Source organism: Ciona intestinalis, chromosome 1 (assembly GCF_000224145.3).
Source record: "Ciona intestinalis chromosome 1, KH, whole genome shotgun sequence".
NCBI lineage: Eukaryota > Metazoa > Chordata > Ascidiacea > Phlebobranchia > Cionidae > Ciona > Ciona intestinalis.
In genome coordinates, this window is record NC_020166.2 from 3,424,091 (window position 1) to 3,438,833 (window position 14,743).

The window sequence follows — 14,743 nt, forward strand, 5'->3', positions numbered from 1 at the left end:
GTACAGTATATTTTATACAGTATACTTTGAACAGGTAAAAAAATGTGAAATAGTAAGGTGCTATTTTTTAATGCTCGCTAAATCATAGTAAAGCCGAAGATTTTTTTAGTTTGCGTGTGCGAACGATTAAATTAGTTTTATAGTTTCATAAAACAACCTTGAATATTTCGTACAGTTTGATTTTGTCTCATAAAACTAGTTCCTGTTTTGTAAAAAATCACTGCGATATAAGCATGAAGAAAATAGGCAGCGGTCAATATGACTTTAATTTGAGATAAAAACAACAAAAATATCGGTTTAACGTTACATATATGAAGGCTTACATGTCAAAGAAGCTAGAACAGCCGGTTAAATTCGGTAGGTTAACTACAAGTTGCAGAATACTGCTAATGTAAATATATAGTAGGGTGGGGAAAGATGGGACACCTTTAACAAATAATATCCAAATAGCCGGATCATGTTCTGAACAATTAACAACGGTCTATGGAAGTCGTGAAGATACGGTTTTATAATTCACTGAATGTTCTTTGTTTACTACCAAATGGAAAGAGAAAACTAAACGAAAAGGTGTCTCATCTTCCCCCACCCTACTATATTTCAATTTACAGTCCCATCTTCCCCCACATTGTATGTTTTGTATCTTTTCATTGCGAAACTTTGAAAGGTTTGCTTTCCCATCTTCCCCCATTGTACTATATTTACTGCAGGTAACATGTTAAAAACTAGTTGAAGGATTAAGAATAATTAAAGTTGATTTCCATCGCGAATATAATTTTTTCCGATTATTTACGTATATTCCCAATAAATAAAATTAACAAAGTAATTTCAGTCTCTTACAATCCTGTACTCCGAGCTAAGCAGCGTATACAGCGATTAATTGCTAGAAAAGTAACATTAAAAAACACTAATAAACAACATGCTACCAGAACATCGAAACACAAATCGCTTTTAAATGTAATATACTGGAGATAGGTGCAGCTCTAAACAAGTTACTCACTCCGTAAAACGACTATTGCAGACTTAATTTGTATAAACGGCGTTGGGGTGCAGTTACCGTAACGTCGTCACATGTGGTGGTTTTGAAAAGATAAATCATCAAAGTTGCGTATTCTTTACCTATAATGTTTAATAATACAAGACTTTCGTATATATTTGGTTGGGGTAAGATAGGCACATTTTTATTTTCTAGTCCCAAATGGTAGTAAACAAAGAATATGCACAGAATTAAAAAACCACATTCTTATGACTCCCATAGACATAGAGCGTTGTTATTTGTTTAAAACATGATCAGGATATTCAAATAAAATGTACTTGAGATGTCCCATCTTACCCCACAGTATACTGATGTACGTTCTTGCTTCTAGTTTTACCTTTCAAAATCGTTTTTGTGTGCGATTTGTGCAACTTAGAATTTATTTAACAAATAGTCGCAAACTACACGCGTATACACGAACCTTAATATTTCCATTTTACATTCTTGTTTACTCGAACAGTATCTCTTCGGTTTAATTTTATGAGAAAGACTTCACGAAAAATTTGATATTTTTGCGCCAAAGCCCGGCGATAATGAATCCATATTAACTTATCCTTCGTTGCGGTTCGTTAAATGTGACTATGTCACTATGTTTGAACATGGTTGAATGCTGCTGAAGTTCACGAACAGTAGTTGAATATCCCAAGCCCTTATTTTACCGCTGTACCTTTTACTGCAGGCAGAAAGGACTATAAGCGTTTACCTATAGGGTTAAATAAACTGTTGGGTGTTGCGTTTTCGCAAAAACAAAGAACGGTTTGCTACAATTGAAATATAGTTACAGAAAGTATAATTATATTGATAACAATAGGCTATAGCCTGCAATTGCTATTATGGTTGACTAAAAATGAATCAACGGTTTATTACATTTGCTTCACTTGTATTACGTTGACGTTTGTATAAGTAGGAATACATGTAAGATCCGTAATATGTCACTGCCAGGAGTAAACGAAGCTTATGTACGGGCGATGTGCGACTACCCTATGAAGGACGCTAATGGTAAGGTATTAGTTGGGTTTAAAAATGAATATATTTGTTTTATTACGCTTTATACCGACAGAGGTGAGAAAATATTACAACTCATGGGCAAAAAAATACGATGATGACGTGACAGTCATGACGTACCGCGCACCTGATGCAGCAGTTGGTAAGGCAGCAACCCTTATATTCGAAAAGGAAAAGAAAAGATTTAAAATACTTGACCTAGGATCAGGTATACGCAATCATGTGTAGTACTGTAGGATTATATTGTATAAATCCCATTTTACTAATCATTATTTGAACAGTTTACTCCGGTCTTTTGTAGTCGCGAGCCATAAGAAATCTGACGAGAACGAGCATAAAAATATGTTTCATCTTACCGCACCCTACTATTTAGCAAAATTCCTGGATATGACTTTCTGTTTAGGAACAGGTTTGGGCGGCGTATCCTTGCGTAAGTTTGGATTTCAAGGAGAGATTATAGCGCTGGACGGCGCTGCGGAAATGCTAAAGGTGGCCAGAGAGAAACAAATTTACAGGTGTTTGGGCATGTCTATAGTTAGCGCCTGAGTATGAGATTAAGCGCAATTACCAAAATAGGATGCTGCTAACTATTAAAATATGGATTGTGTAACCATCTCCTTGTGTGCATCGATCGCGCTTTTAATCCCACTTTACCTATATATAGAACTATGGGTAACGTTACCACAAAATATGGCATATTCCCCAACAACTCTTTTATAGAGTCTAAAGGATACATTTATATATTTCTGTATGTGGTATTTTTACTACCAAATAAAACGACAAAGAAGAATAAAAACGTGGAAAATATTACCCCAACATATTATATTAAACCAATAAGCAATCAATTGGTAAATAAAACAGGAAATACACTATGTCAATTTCGTCATACGCATGGATTTAATAGAAATATAAGCTAACCGACTATACCCTTATGACAGCAATTGTAACGAGCACATTCTTACCTCAACCCAACCCCTGCCATATCCAGACGATACCTTTGACCTTATAATTTCCGTGGGTGTGTTTGGGAATAACATGATACAACCGGATTGTATACAGGTAAACAATACACGTATAGCAGGCAATATCATTGTACATACGGTGTACTCAAGGTGAGTTTTTTTTCTGCTGGTAACGATGGAAACGTAAACTCTTAATGGTATTCATGACGCAGGAAGTTTTGCGAGTTTTAAAGCAAGGGTATCATTTCGTCCTTACTATTCGCATGCATAGTAAGTCCACCGAATACCAAGACCGCCTAGAAGGAGAACTAAAACGTCTGGAAGCAATTGACTTAATGGCCGTAGCTTCAAGGAAAAAGTTTATGTGTTATAACTGGAAAGATGTAACAGCTGATAAAGAATTAAACCATAATGACCAGTTTGGAGAAGTTCTAGCGTTGTTAAAAAAAACAATTTGACTTCCTGTTTTTTTTTCATCCCGCATACGTTTCTAACCCACATATAACATTGTAGTCATATATATCATTATAACCATGTATAACAGTATAACCATATAACATTGTAACTATGTATAACATTGTAGCCATATATCATTGTTTTTGAAAATTTTCCCGTTTGAAATAAGTCCAATTAAAATTTTAGAACTATAGACGACTTCATCATTAAATGCTTTTACTAATTATTTTACTAATTCTGGTTAATTTATCATATAACGCCATGTTTTGTTGATTTTTTCAGCCAACAACGGTTACATGCATTTAGGAAACAAGAGATCACCGATCTAATGAATGAGCACGTTTTAAACTAATTAGCATAAGATAGTGGAGTCGGGGAAGATGGGACACCTTTAACACATATTATCCAAATAGCCTGATCGTGTTTTAAACAATTAACAACGGTCTGTGGAAGTCGTGAAGATACGGTTTTATAATTCATTAAATGTTCTTTGTTTACTACCAAATGAAAAGAGAAAACAAAATGAAAAGGTGTCCCATCTACCCCCACCCTGCTATATTAATTATTTCTTTTACTACAACGGTCGACTAGGCTCGATCAAAAACAAATCTGAAGTAACCAACAAAACGGGTTCTAATCGCCATTGGTGACTGTGGAGTAGTAGGCAGAATGTATTTATACATGTATTATAACTAATGAAACCTATGACGTATGAGGAATAAGTGATTGGTGAAGAATATGTGCAAATACGCTTTGTACAACTCCTGTACCATGTGTTTATTGTAAACTCACACTAGTTAACGTTGTCGTCGCTTAAAAACGTTTGTTTTCATGAATTTTGACAAACCGTAATCACGCAGTAATTAGGTAATGTTAGAAGTTAATATTAATCATATGATGTTAATTTAAAAATAATGTTTCAATTACGATTAATGATAATACGGAGTAGTGCATTTAATGCGTCCCCACTTAAATGCTAATAGGAGCATTTATAAGAGTAGTGCATTTAATAAGAGTAGTGCATTTAATGCGTCTCCATTTAAATGCTAATAGTTTGATTCAGTCGTGAATCGTTGTGTGGATACGACACGTGCCGTCGTTTCCCGCCAAACTGCCAGACAGTGTTTCCGCTGTGTAAAGTGCATGAGGAAAGTAATCGTTAATTAATCGCTCATTGTGCGGATTTAAATCTGAAAATTCGTTCTAAAAAATATAAATATATATTATGATTTGATTTCAATCAAGAGAATAAAGAATAAATGCTAGAATTGAAAATTGAGGTAAGTGCGGAAAAAAGTCGTCCAAAAAACAACAACAACAAAAGGATCTATATGACCACTAACGTGCTCAACAAGCATGGCAGTGCTTATCTTTACCGGCTTAAATATTTTAACTGCTACTAAAAATTGTGTGTGTTCCACTAGCGCGACAAAGGAAAACGTCGTAGTATATATACCTTATACCCATACAATCCGATGACGTAGATGTGTTGTGAGTCGGGTATTTTGTTCGCTTTGTATATAGGTCAAAATTTCATTACCGTTCATTGCGACCGAAGAAACATTACTATTATTTTAACGTTCTAAATATTACTAACCTGAAGCAAACTAAAACAAATTGATTTACGGTCGTGCGACTAAAGAGCATTGCGGTGTATAATATAGAGTACTGGGGGGGGGGGGATGGGACATCTTTAGCACATAATATTCAAATATGCTAATCGTGTTTTAAACTATTAACAATGGTCTGTGTGAGTCGTAAGCATACGGTTTTATAATTATTTGAATGTTCTTTGTTTACTACCCAATGAGATGAGAAAAAAGAATGAAAATTTGTCCCATCTTCCCCCACCCTTTTTTTACACAACACTAGAGATTTTTTATTACACGAAACTAGAGTGGTGATTCAAACTTGCAGTTTTAATATGCTTCAGCAAGCTTTCAAAATAGCCATCTCTTTATTATACGTTTCTTCAGCTATTGAAAAAGTGTTGTATTCGTACAACACCGAATTTGAATACTTAACAACAGTAAACACCGGGCACTTTGTCAGACTTTAAAAATACTATGGAGCAGTACTGTAACTCTGTAACAACATTGGGGGGGAAGATGGGACACGGTTTGGGGGATTCAACAAATTAGTGCTTTCATCCCTTTATTAATTGACAACAATTTAAAAATACATTCAAACACACGAGGAGTTATTTAGCGACTTTTACAACAGGCGTGATTTTACAAATTCGAAACACACAAGTTTAAAGCACCTTTTGGATTAAGCGCTTTTTATTAAACAGTAAAGTAATCTTTACTCGATGTTTATATGCAATTTAAATTCGTAAAAAAATTCTAATATTTTTGACCATACATTATGATTTGATTCCAATCAAAAGATTAAAGAATAAAATATAAAATTAGGAATTAAAACAGGTGCAAAAATCGCAACAAGAACAACTGTTCCACGAAAAAGTATCTATACGACCACTAACGTGCTCAAAAAGGTGCTCAACAACAAGATCAACTGTTCGACAAAAAGGATATACTACCACTTACGTGCACAATAATGCTAATTTTAATACAAAATATTTTTGAACGAAAAAATTATACATTTAGTTAGAAACGTACTATACACGCATCAATTATGGAATTAACTTATGCAAACTGGCGGTTTAAACAACTTCCTTCCTCTTATTAAAGTATGACAGGACAAGCTAACTATTTAAACAGTATGAATGTATCGGTCCTGTGGCCCAATGGATAAGGCGCCTGACTACGAATCAGGAGATTCCAGGTTCGAGTCCTGGCAGGATCGTGCTTTTTTCGTATTAATACAGTGTCTTTGCAGAGTTGAAATCCACAACATAGGTGTCAATACTTTTATACGTCGCGACCCAGCGAAAGTGATATACATTCCTTCACGTTGGAAGACGGCTTTCTCAATTACATTGTTCCACATCTGTTATTGTATTTTTTATAGCATTAAACCCATACAGTAAACTTAAAAAAAGCTTGCTTGCCGATACAGCATACAGGTGTGTTTAGTCACTCCAATAGTATTGCGAGTTATTGAAAGGTAGCGTCAGTATTTTTCACTAACGCTACTCGATGTTTTTTTCGTTTTGTGCTTGATAACGGTGAAGACATTTAACCGGGCCATTCACGCTATAAACTCATCTCGGTCCATTAAATCCAGAAACGTTTTCAAAGTTATAAGTCCTCCCCACCAAGTTTTACTTTTTAACTCAATTTGGCCCGTAATGTAAGAAGATAAAATATCTCTATTTCCGACCACTATGTCGCGCCAAAGAACGTAAGACGTTACAACTGTGACATCATACGAGCGGTTTCTGGTTTCTTCGAGATTTGCAACACAGTTTCGTATGGTGTAACCGTATGTGTTTCCTACATCAGTAAAATAGAATTTGACTGCCAGTAATATCGTAGCGTTGCAAATCTCCGCGTTAAACCTCAAGGGATATTCAGCCATGAATTGAGGGTCCATTCGTGTCTCGAACCATGGTTTCAACGTTCTTGGACTTACGACACTGTTAATGTTAAGCTGCGTTTCTTTTCTTACAGTTAAATAGTAGTTTCGTTCAGTTGCACTCAATCTCAACACAGCTAACTTTGCCAGTGCGTCTATTTTGACTTGTCGTGCTTCTTGATAACCAGGATCATCCACAAAACCAGTGTTGATTGCCATTGTTGCTAATTCGAGGGCCCACTGCAGTTCTGCCCTTAAATGATACCCAGTCCGTGAAAAATTCGCGTCGGAAATTCTTAAACTGTTTCGTGCGGCAATCACGAACTTTGACAAAGCGGAAGTCGTTTCGGTTGCGTTGTTAATGAGATTAGTCATCCGTATTGCCCTTTCTCTTTTAGTAAGCGGATTTAAATTCGCAGCATCCCCGTCGAACCATCCGAGCAGACCTGAGTATACAGTTCGTATAGACCAATCTACTGATCCGTAAAACTCAAGTAGATATGGATGGGAAGCTAGGGTCGGTGGAAGGCTTACTTTGTCAACTATCGCGCCCAGTTCATAGTTCTTATTGATGTACCGTACAGTCTGGTCATATATGAACTTAATAGCGTCCCTGTATTTAGTCAAAATATCTGAAATCTCTTCCTCGCCAGTTACCGGTGCAGTGTGAGACGGTACCATATATTTTGCATTGAGGCTTTTTAAAAAGTCCATGCTCTCATACCAGCTCTTTACATCTCTGTGTGGTGAACCACGGATAGCGTATAAGTTCGGAAATGCTTGGTAAATGTTGTCGCCTGGGAAGAAGGCTTTCTTTTCTGGTATCCAGACAGTTGTTTGATCGTTCGTCTCGCCAGGAGTGTGGATAAGATCGAATGTAATTCCTAAACATAGAAAAATTTTACCTGGCCAACGAATTTGTTAATTGTTTAAAACACGGTCAGGATATTTAGATATTATGTGCTAAAGGTTTCTCGTCTTCTCCAACCCTACTATATACCATTATCGATACACTAATTATAACATATCATAACCACTGGCTATTGATATTTATAACGTTGGTATACTGGAAAAAAATAGGGTATTTATGAACAGATTTATAGAAATGTCACCCGCAACAGTAAAGGTCTTTCTGTCTTCATACGTGTGTGTTGGTGAAATAGTTTGATTGACAGGTTGTCTATTCCTCACATATGCCAATCCAAGTCCGCAGTTTATTCGCTCCAAGTTAGGGACAAGTATATGTCCAAACTGCCGGACTGCTCTGCGAAAACGGGTCGCATACACGGAGTCTGTAAATATATAAAAAAAAGTTACATCACCAGCATAAAAGTGGCTGTACACAGTATCCGGCAAACCCATTACCGAGTTCCGCTTGTGGCGACAAAATCCAGACAAAACAGACAAAACGGACAATTCCAGATACTGTGTACAGTCACCTTTAATGGTGTGTAAATTCACACTGATCGGACTAATAAAGTCAATAACACTCATGCCTTGTATTAAGTTACATAGCCGGTTGTTTCGCTATACTGTAAAGTCAACTGTTTCAAATTCAACATTAACCCAACGCATCAGACCCAACTCTATGCAATACAGATACAGTAGGGTGGGGGAAGATTGGACACTTTTCCATTCTATTTTCTCGTCCCATTTGGTAGTAAACAATCCTCACGACTCCCATAAACCGTTGTTAATTGTTTAAAACACGATCAGTAAATTTGGATATTATGTTTTAAACGTGTCCCATCTTCCTCCGCAGTATTATACATATACCTGCTCTTGCAATTTCGTTTCTCGTGCTTGAATGCGCGTAAACATTAACTTTCCAACCTCTTTGGGAAGCGTCTTCCAACAAAGCTCTCGCACCAGTGATGTGATCTGTAAAGACAAACCGGTGTTAAAACGTGAGACACGTTCATTTTCAATACAATCGTAAATCGTTGAGTGGTATATTCCATGCGCACATTTTAAATCATAGAGTATATAGTAAAGTGGGGGAAAACGAGACACTTTTTAATTCTATTTTCATGTCCTTTGGTAGTAAACAAAGAACATTCTAGGAATTATAAAACCGTAACCTCACGACTCCTATAGACGGTTGTTAATTGTTTAAAACACAGTCGGGATATTTATATTATTATCTGATAAAGATAATTTTTGAGAAAAGTTGACGAATAATATATAATATGTACCGGCATGAAAATGAGTTAAAATAATCGCCTTTAACGGTTTATTGGATTTTTCCCTCAATGCTGAATAAGCGGCCCGACCAGCGTCGTTTGACTCTGTTGTGTCAATTATAATCACGCCGTCCGTACCTGGATGCAATTATGTTTGTGCATTATAAAAATTCAATATTGTTTAAACATTATAAAAAATCAATTAGGTTTAACATTATAAAAAGTCAGTTATGTTTAAATATTATAAAATGTCAAAAAAAGTTTAAACATTAAAAAAAGTCTATTATGTTTAAATATTATAAAAATTCAATTATGTTTAACCATTATAAAAAAATCAGTTATGTTTAAACATTATAAAATTCTATTGTGTATAAACATTATAAAAATTTAAATATGTTTAAACATTATAAAAAGTATGTTAGCATACAATCCGCTGTATGTGGTGTTAGTTATTTTGTTAGCGTTTTTTTGTTTTACCTTCGACCATAATCATGTTTCCAATCCCGTAACCGATGGCACAATATACCCCATCTGTGACGTCAATGACACGAGCCGGTGTGAAAATACGAGAGTGGTTACGAAGATATTCATCCGCTTCCGCCACCGTTAAAGAAGGTTCTTTTATTCCGAAAACACACCGACCACAAAATAGAATTAAATAAATTGAAACTAACATTGCAGGTTTGAGAACTGTCATTTTAAACGTCCTTTGGAAACTTCTTTAAAAAACAAGGAATAAATATTCAAAGTCGAAAGAAGAATTGGGCAGTATTATGTACAGGTACAAACAAAATCGTTGCCAAGAACTTGCAAAGTAAATTCGATAAAACTATTTGAAGATGAATATTTACCTGGCTGAAAACCTGATATACGAGATCTATACTCTCGATGGTTTATAAACTACCAATCTCAATGCCTTTCATCGGAACTGCGGCAGGCTCAGCCGAATTGTTCATAGTTATGCTAAATCATACCCTCCGGGCTAGACAGCAACAGAATTATATCGTTATTTCACTGCACAGAATAGTTTATATAGCAGGGTGGAGAAACAGGGGGTACATTTTTATTCTGCTTTCTCGTTCAATTTGGTAGTGAACAAAGTACATTTATAGAATTGGAAAACCATATTCTTGCGACTCCCATATACCGTTGGTAATTGTTTAAAACACGATCAAGATATTTGGATATTACGAGCTGAAGGTGTCTCATCTTTTCCCACCCTGCTATGGAAGAATTAAATATTTTCCACGATTTTCTTTATAAATTGACAACGTCATGTGTGGACGACCCAGACGGTAAAAATGTTTGCCAAAGATGAATCGTACTCAACGCAGAGGAGTTTTGATATAGTTATCAACATTCTTGGCTTTGTTTGAAAACAATTTTTAAATTTAAACGATCCTGCCAGGACTCGAACCTGGAATCTCCTGATTCGTAGAAAGGCGCCTTATCCATTGGGCCACAGGACCGATGCAGTTGGTTTAGAATGTTCAGTATATATCCTTCCACCAGAAAGTTATTTGAAACTAAGCGGACGTCGGAACGTCTGTTGTTTGGATCAAACTTTGTTGACTAAATGCTAATTTTATCCCGTTACCGCCAAGTTTTTTGTACATTTACTGTCAGCCAAACAACATAGAAATGAAACGGTACCAACAAAGTTACATGGTATATCGTCAGCCGGCACGCGAGGTGTATGAAGCAGAATACCTGTGTTATAACGACTTCCGTTTTCCGGGCACGTTTGAATATAAAAGCAAGTTACATTCATCTATTCTTTTATACTATTTTACCTTGGTATTAATAAAACCAAGGTATAAGTCTGGTCAATATCTTGGAGTGGATCACTGCAGAATTTTTTTCATTTTTTTAATAACTTCCTTCCTGTTATAAGTAAGCTCTAATACATTAGATAAGTATACGTGCTTATATGTGTATCGGTCCTGTGGCCCAATGGATAAGGCGCCTGACTACGAATCAGGAGATTCCAGGTTCGAGTCCTGGCAGGATCGAGTTATTTTTCATAACATATTAAACGTACATCCGCGTGTCTTAAAGAATATTGACCAATCGCCAAGGTATCTACAAACCTAGATTTTCGCACACAGACACACAGTTTAATGAATGGTAACTTTAAATAATTCAAACAGATATTGTGCAAATACTGTTTTAAAACCTTATGTTTGCTGTTACGATTTGCAATCAGTATTATGAATGTATGACAAAATGTAACTTACTTTATCCTCGCATGGCCGGAAAACGACAGTCGATATAACACGGATGTTTTATTATTTCATACACCTCGTGCCAGCTTACGAGTTACCATGTATGCTACTTTGTGAGTGATTATATTCATTGCTGTCGCTGTTATCGTGTTTGCAGAGTCAAAATTTGAAAAAACTGAGAAAACAAAGTTAGGTTTTGTCGGAACAGATTTTGAAGTGTGTGCAATTGTCGTCAGGTTAAGTGACCGAAAACGGTACTATCGCTTTTGTTGTGGTTATGCGTCAAATAAATGCTGGACAGGGAAGAATTTACAGCATGAATGGTTTGCTGAAACATCTTTACCACGATGAGCACAAAACAGGCAAGTTTTTATCCAACTTTTCAAGTTCACAGTACAAAGAAACATCAGCACTATAACTTCAATAACTCACAATTCTAACGGTGTGGCTGTACTAAACATACCCGTATGCTAGATCTGCAAGCAAGCTTTATTCAAGTTTTTCTGTGGCCCTAATGATATAAAAACAATAACAAAATGTGGAACAATGTAATTGAGAAAGTAGACCTCCAACGTGAAGGTATGAACGAATATCACCTTCTCTGGAGCGCGACGTATCAAAGTATTGACACTTGTGTTGTGGATTTCAACACTGCAAAAGCACTGTATTGTTCTGAAAAAATCATACGATCCTGCCAGGACTCGAACCTGGAATCTCCTGATTCGTAGTCAGGCGCCTTATCCATTGGGCCACAGGACCGATGCTCAAATACTGTTTAAATAGTTACCTCGTCCTGTCATACTTTAATAAGAGGAAGGAAGTTGTTTAAAACCACCCGTTCGCTTAAGTTGATTCCATAATTGATGTGCGTATAGTACGTTCCTAACTAAATTTATATTTATTGTTTTTTATTCAAAGGTGTTTTGTTTTAGAATTCGCGTTATTGAGCACGTAAGTGGTAATAAATATCTTTTTTCGTCAAGAAGTCTTTGTTATTGTTTTTTTATGTGAGACTTTCCGCGCTTATCTCAATTCCTAACTGTGTAGCATTTATTTTTCTCTCTTGATTGAAATTAAATCATAATATACATTCATAATTTTTAGCCTAAATTTTCAGATTTAAAACCGCATAATTAACGATTGATTCCTTTACTGTTTGATAAAAAGCGCTAAATTCAAAATGTAGCTTCAACTTCAATGAAATGATTGTACTCTATAAAATATTTTAAACCAAACATAGTTTTATAAACTATACTGTAAACGATCGCCTAGTTAGCGAGTAATTAACGATTACTTCTTTGTTGGTTTAATAGCCTAATTCCAAAATGTACCTACGTGCCCACTCATTAAAGCTTTTCTTTCTTGTCTTTTTGTGACAGTTTTACAGCATTATTTGTTTGCAGTCTCAGTATAACGCTACTTTATTTTTCCCTTCTAAAATAAATTTGTTATGATTAGGTATTGCAATCTCGCTTGTCATGTTGCAGCTAATGACTGGCTTTGATTACTATCCTTTATATAGATAATAATTGTGATTTCAAGTACAATTTTCGGATTTATTATGTAGACTAACCAGTGTATTCAGAATATACATGTAAGTTCTCATCGCCGTTCTACATACTGCTACTGTTGTTTAGAAATGTTATTGGACGGAACGGCCCATTCTGGGAAGTTGTCCAACTGGAAGAAGGAATTTCCAAAAGTGTTAATAGATAATGTAAGGACGATAAGGCCGATAATCTTTAACATCCAACCAGCTTTAATAAAATCCCGGACCTTTACGTGGTCGTATGTAACAGCGATGGCGTTTGCGGCAGTTCCTGATGGTAGCATGAAGGCAAAGGATGCAGAGAAAACCGTTGAAATGAGAATGTACAGTGGGTGGATATGTAAGACTTGGGACTAAATGAAAGTATAAAAAGTAGTTAATTATGTACATTTTAATCCGAATAGGCGAGAATGGTGCGACTTTTACGAATGAGAATATTGTGGCATGTTACATCACATGGAATTTAAGATATAGTAGTGTGGGGGAAGATGGGACACCCTTTCTTTCCATATTCTCGTCCAATTAGATTGTAAACAAAGAACATTAAAAGAGTTATTAAACGGTATGCTGTCGGCTCCCATAGGCCGTTGTTAATTGATTAAAACACGATCAGGATACTTGGATATTACGTACTAAAGGTGTCCCATCTTCCCCTGCCCTACTATATAGATGACTCATTACAGAAAAAAAACTACATAGATACTAAAAAATATGTCGACCACTTACCAGTTGAGCCAATATGGGGACAAATGTTGAGGCAAGAGCCGTATTGTTGATAAATTCTGTTAATATTGAAATGATGATACTGACAATTAATACAACAATCCAGGGTTGAAGGCCACTAAGAAATAGAAGTTGAACTCCCACCCATCTAGAAAGACCCGATTTCTCAAGTCACAAAAAAGTTGTAAATTAGATTATAGTAGAGTGGAGCGAGATGGGACACCTTTAGTAGAGTGGGGGAAGATGGGACACCTTTTAACTCTATTTTCTCATTTAGTAGTAAACAAAGAACATTCGAAGAATTATAAAACTATATCCTCACGACTCCCATAGACCGTTGTTATTGTTTAAAACACGATCAGGATATTTGGATATTATGAGCTAAAGGTGTCCCATCTTCCCCCACCCTACTATACCTTATGGCAAAACACAAAAATGATTTTTCTTCATTTTCCTTGTATACTGCATAGTGGTAAACTAGTTCCTTTTTCATCGAACAGTTGTCATTGTTGAGCACGTATTTGGACATATAGATCCGTTTTCACCGAACAGTTGTAGTTGTTCTTGCTTTTTTGTATACAGTGAACGGAGGTTTCGTTACAGATATATGTAATAGAGTGGAAAATTGTGATATTTAAGCACCCGTTTCAAAAACAAGTATATGACGATTTTGGGGTGTTACCATGAATTTGTACCATAGTACCTTAATTAATTGGCAACGCCTAAAACAAGTATTAAACACACAAAATGTAATATTTGCGATTTGAAAGCAGGCGAAGTAAGATGGGACCGTTAAAATCCTTGTTAAATTTAATTATAAAAAATATTTAATCTTTTGATATAATATCGAACGCTTTGAAAACCAAATTTAAACATATTAATATTATACAGTAAATTTACCCAACTGTGCTAGTTTTTTACCACATAAACAAGCTTAAATTGATATTGTTGTGCTAATTGGCATCATAATTCAGGGTATTTTTTACCGCTGCCTATTTTTCTCATGTCTATTTTTCTCTCTAAAAACTAATTTATCAAAACAAAATTAAGCAGTACAAAATATTTCAGTCCAATTTTTTAAAACTATGATAATGGATTATTGGTTCAAACTCAAAAATGTTAAAGAA

At 35.6% G+C, this 14,743-nt stretch overlaps 2 protein-coding genes, 1 long non-coding RNA gene and 4 other non-coding genes across 8 annotated transcripts; 3 read left to right on the top strand and 4 right to left on the bottom strand.

The window, feature by feature from the left end:
• Positions 1 to 1,867: 1,867 nt before the first annotated feature.
• Positions 1,868 to 6,403, top strand: LOC100180389 (methyltransferase-like protein 27). Of its 2 annotated transcripts, none has more exons than XM_026835915.1 (5): positions 1,868 to 2,032; positions 2,094 to 2,246; positions 2,442 to 2,553; positions 2,977 to 3,097; positions 6,298 to 6,403. In XM_026835915.1, exons 1-5 carry the CDS (start codon positions 1,963 to 1,965, stop codon positions 6,301 to 6,303), a joined length of 462 nt encoding a protein of 153 aa, XP_026691716.1. In that variant the 5' UTR covers positions 1,868 to 1,962; the 3' UTR covers positions 6,304 to 6,403. The 2 variants fall into 2 exon arrangements, with proteins under 2 accessions (XP_026691716.1, XP_002120004.1); XM_002119968.2 differs by lacking the exon at positions 6,298 to 6,403 and adding an exon at positions 3,213 to 3,504.
• On the top strand, positions 6,192 to 6,264 carry trnar-acg. Its single transcript has one exon. It is a non-coding gene; the product is annotated as a tRNA-Arg (tRNA).
• LOC100178022 (putative alkyl/aryl-sulfatase YjcS) lies at positions 6,398 to 9,833 on the bottom strand. Its single transcript, XM_002120029.2, has 5 exons — positions 9,597 to 9,833; positions 9,132 to 9,257; positions 8,713 to 8,817; positions 8,049 to 8,228; positions 6,398 to 7,820 (listed from the first exon to the last, which is right to left on the bottom strand). The coding sequence occupies exons 1-5, from the start codon at positions 9,814 to 9,816 to the stop codon at positions 6,610 to 6,612; spliced, it is 1,842 nt and encodes a 613-aa protein (XP_002120065.1). The 5' UTR covers positions 9,817 to 9,833; the 3' UTR covers positions 6,398 to 6,609.
• Positions 9,834 to 10,515: 682 nt separating this feature from the next.
• Positions 10,516 to 10,588, bottom strand: trnar-acg. The gene has a single exon. It is a non-coding gene; the product is annotated as a tRNA-Arg (tRNA).
• Positions 10,589 to 11,058: 470 nt separating this feature from the next.
• trnar-acg lies at positions 11,059 to 11,131 on the top strand. The gene has a single exon. It is a non-coding gene; the product is annotated as a tRNA-Arg (tRNA).
• An 899-nt stretch (positions 11,132 to 12,030) lies between these two features.
• trnar-acg lies at positions 12,031 to 12,103 on the bottom strand. The gene has a single exon. It is a non-coding gene; the product is annotated as a tRNA-Arg (tRNA).
• A 783-nt stretch (positions 12,104 to 12,886) lies between these two features.
• Positions 12,887 to 13,850, bottom strand: LOC113474540. The gene is made up of 2 exons (XR_003396205.1): positions 13,620 to 13,850; positions 12,887 to 13,246 (listed from the first exon to the last, which is right to left on the bottom strand). It is a non-coding gene; the product is annotated as an uncharacterized LOC113474540 (long non-coding RNA).
• Between the last annotated feature and the right edge of the window lie 893 nt (positions 13,851 to 14,743).

What these genes read in the sequence shown, in the direction of transcription:
- LOC100178022 (XM_002120029.2), bottom strand. Translation starts at nt 9,816, where the DNA reads ATGACAGTTCTCAAACCTGCAATGTTAGTTTCAATTTATTTAATTCTA. An exon ending in TTTAACTCATTTTCATGCCG is followed by an intron (nt 8,818 to 9,131) that starts GTACATATTATA and finishes TTGTCTTTACAG; the next exon opens with ATCACATCACTGGTGCGAGA. An exon ending in AAACGAAATTGCAAGAGCAG is followed by an intron (nt 8,229 to 8,712) that starts GTATATGTATAA and finishes ATATATTTACAG; the next exon opens with ACTCCGTGTATGCGACCCGT.
- LOC100180389 (XM_002119968.2), top strand. Translation starts at nt 1,963, where the DNA reads ATGTCACTGCCAGGAGTAAACGAAGCTTATGTACGGGCGATGTGCGAC. An exon ending in AATACTTGACCTAGGATCAG is followed by an intron (nt 2,247 to 2,441) that starts GTATACGCAATC and finishes CTTTCTGTTTAG; the next exon opens with GAACAGGTTTGGGCGGCGTA. An exon ending in TACAACCGGATTGTATACAG is followed by an intron (nt 3,098 to 3,212) that starts GTAAACAATACA and finishes TTCATGACGCAG; the next exon opens with GAAGTTTTGCGAGTTTTAAA.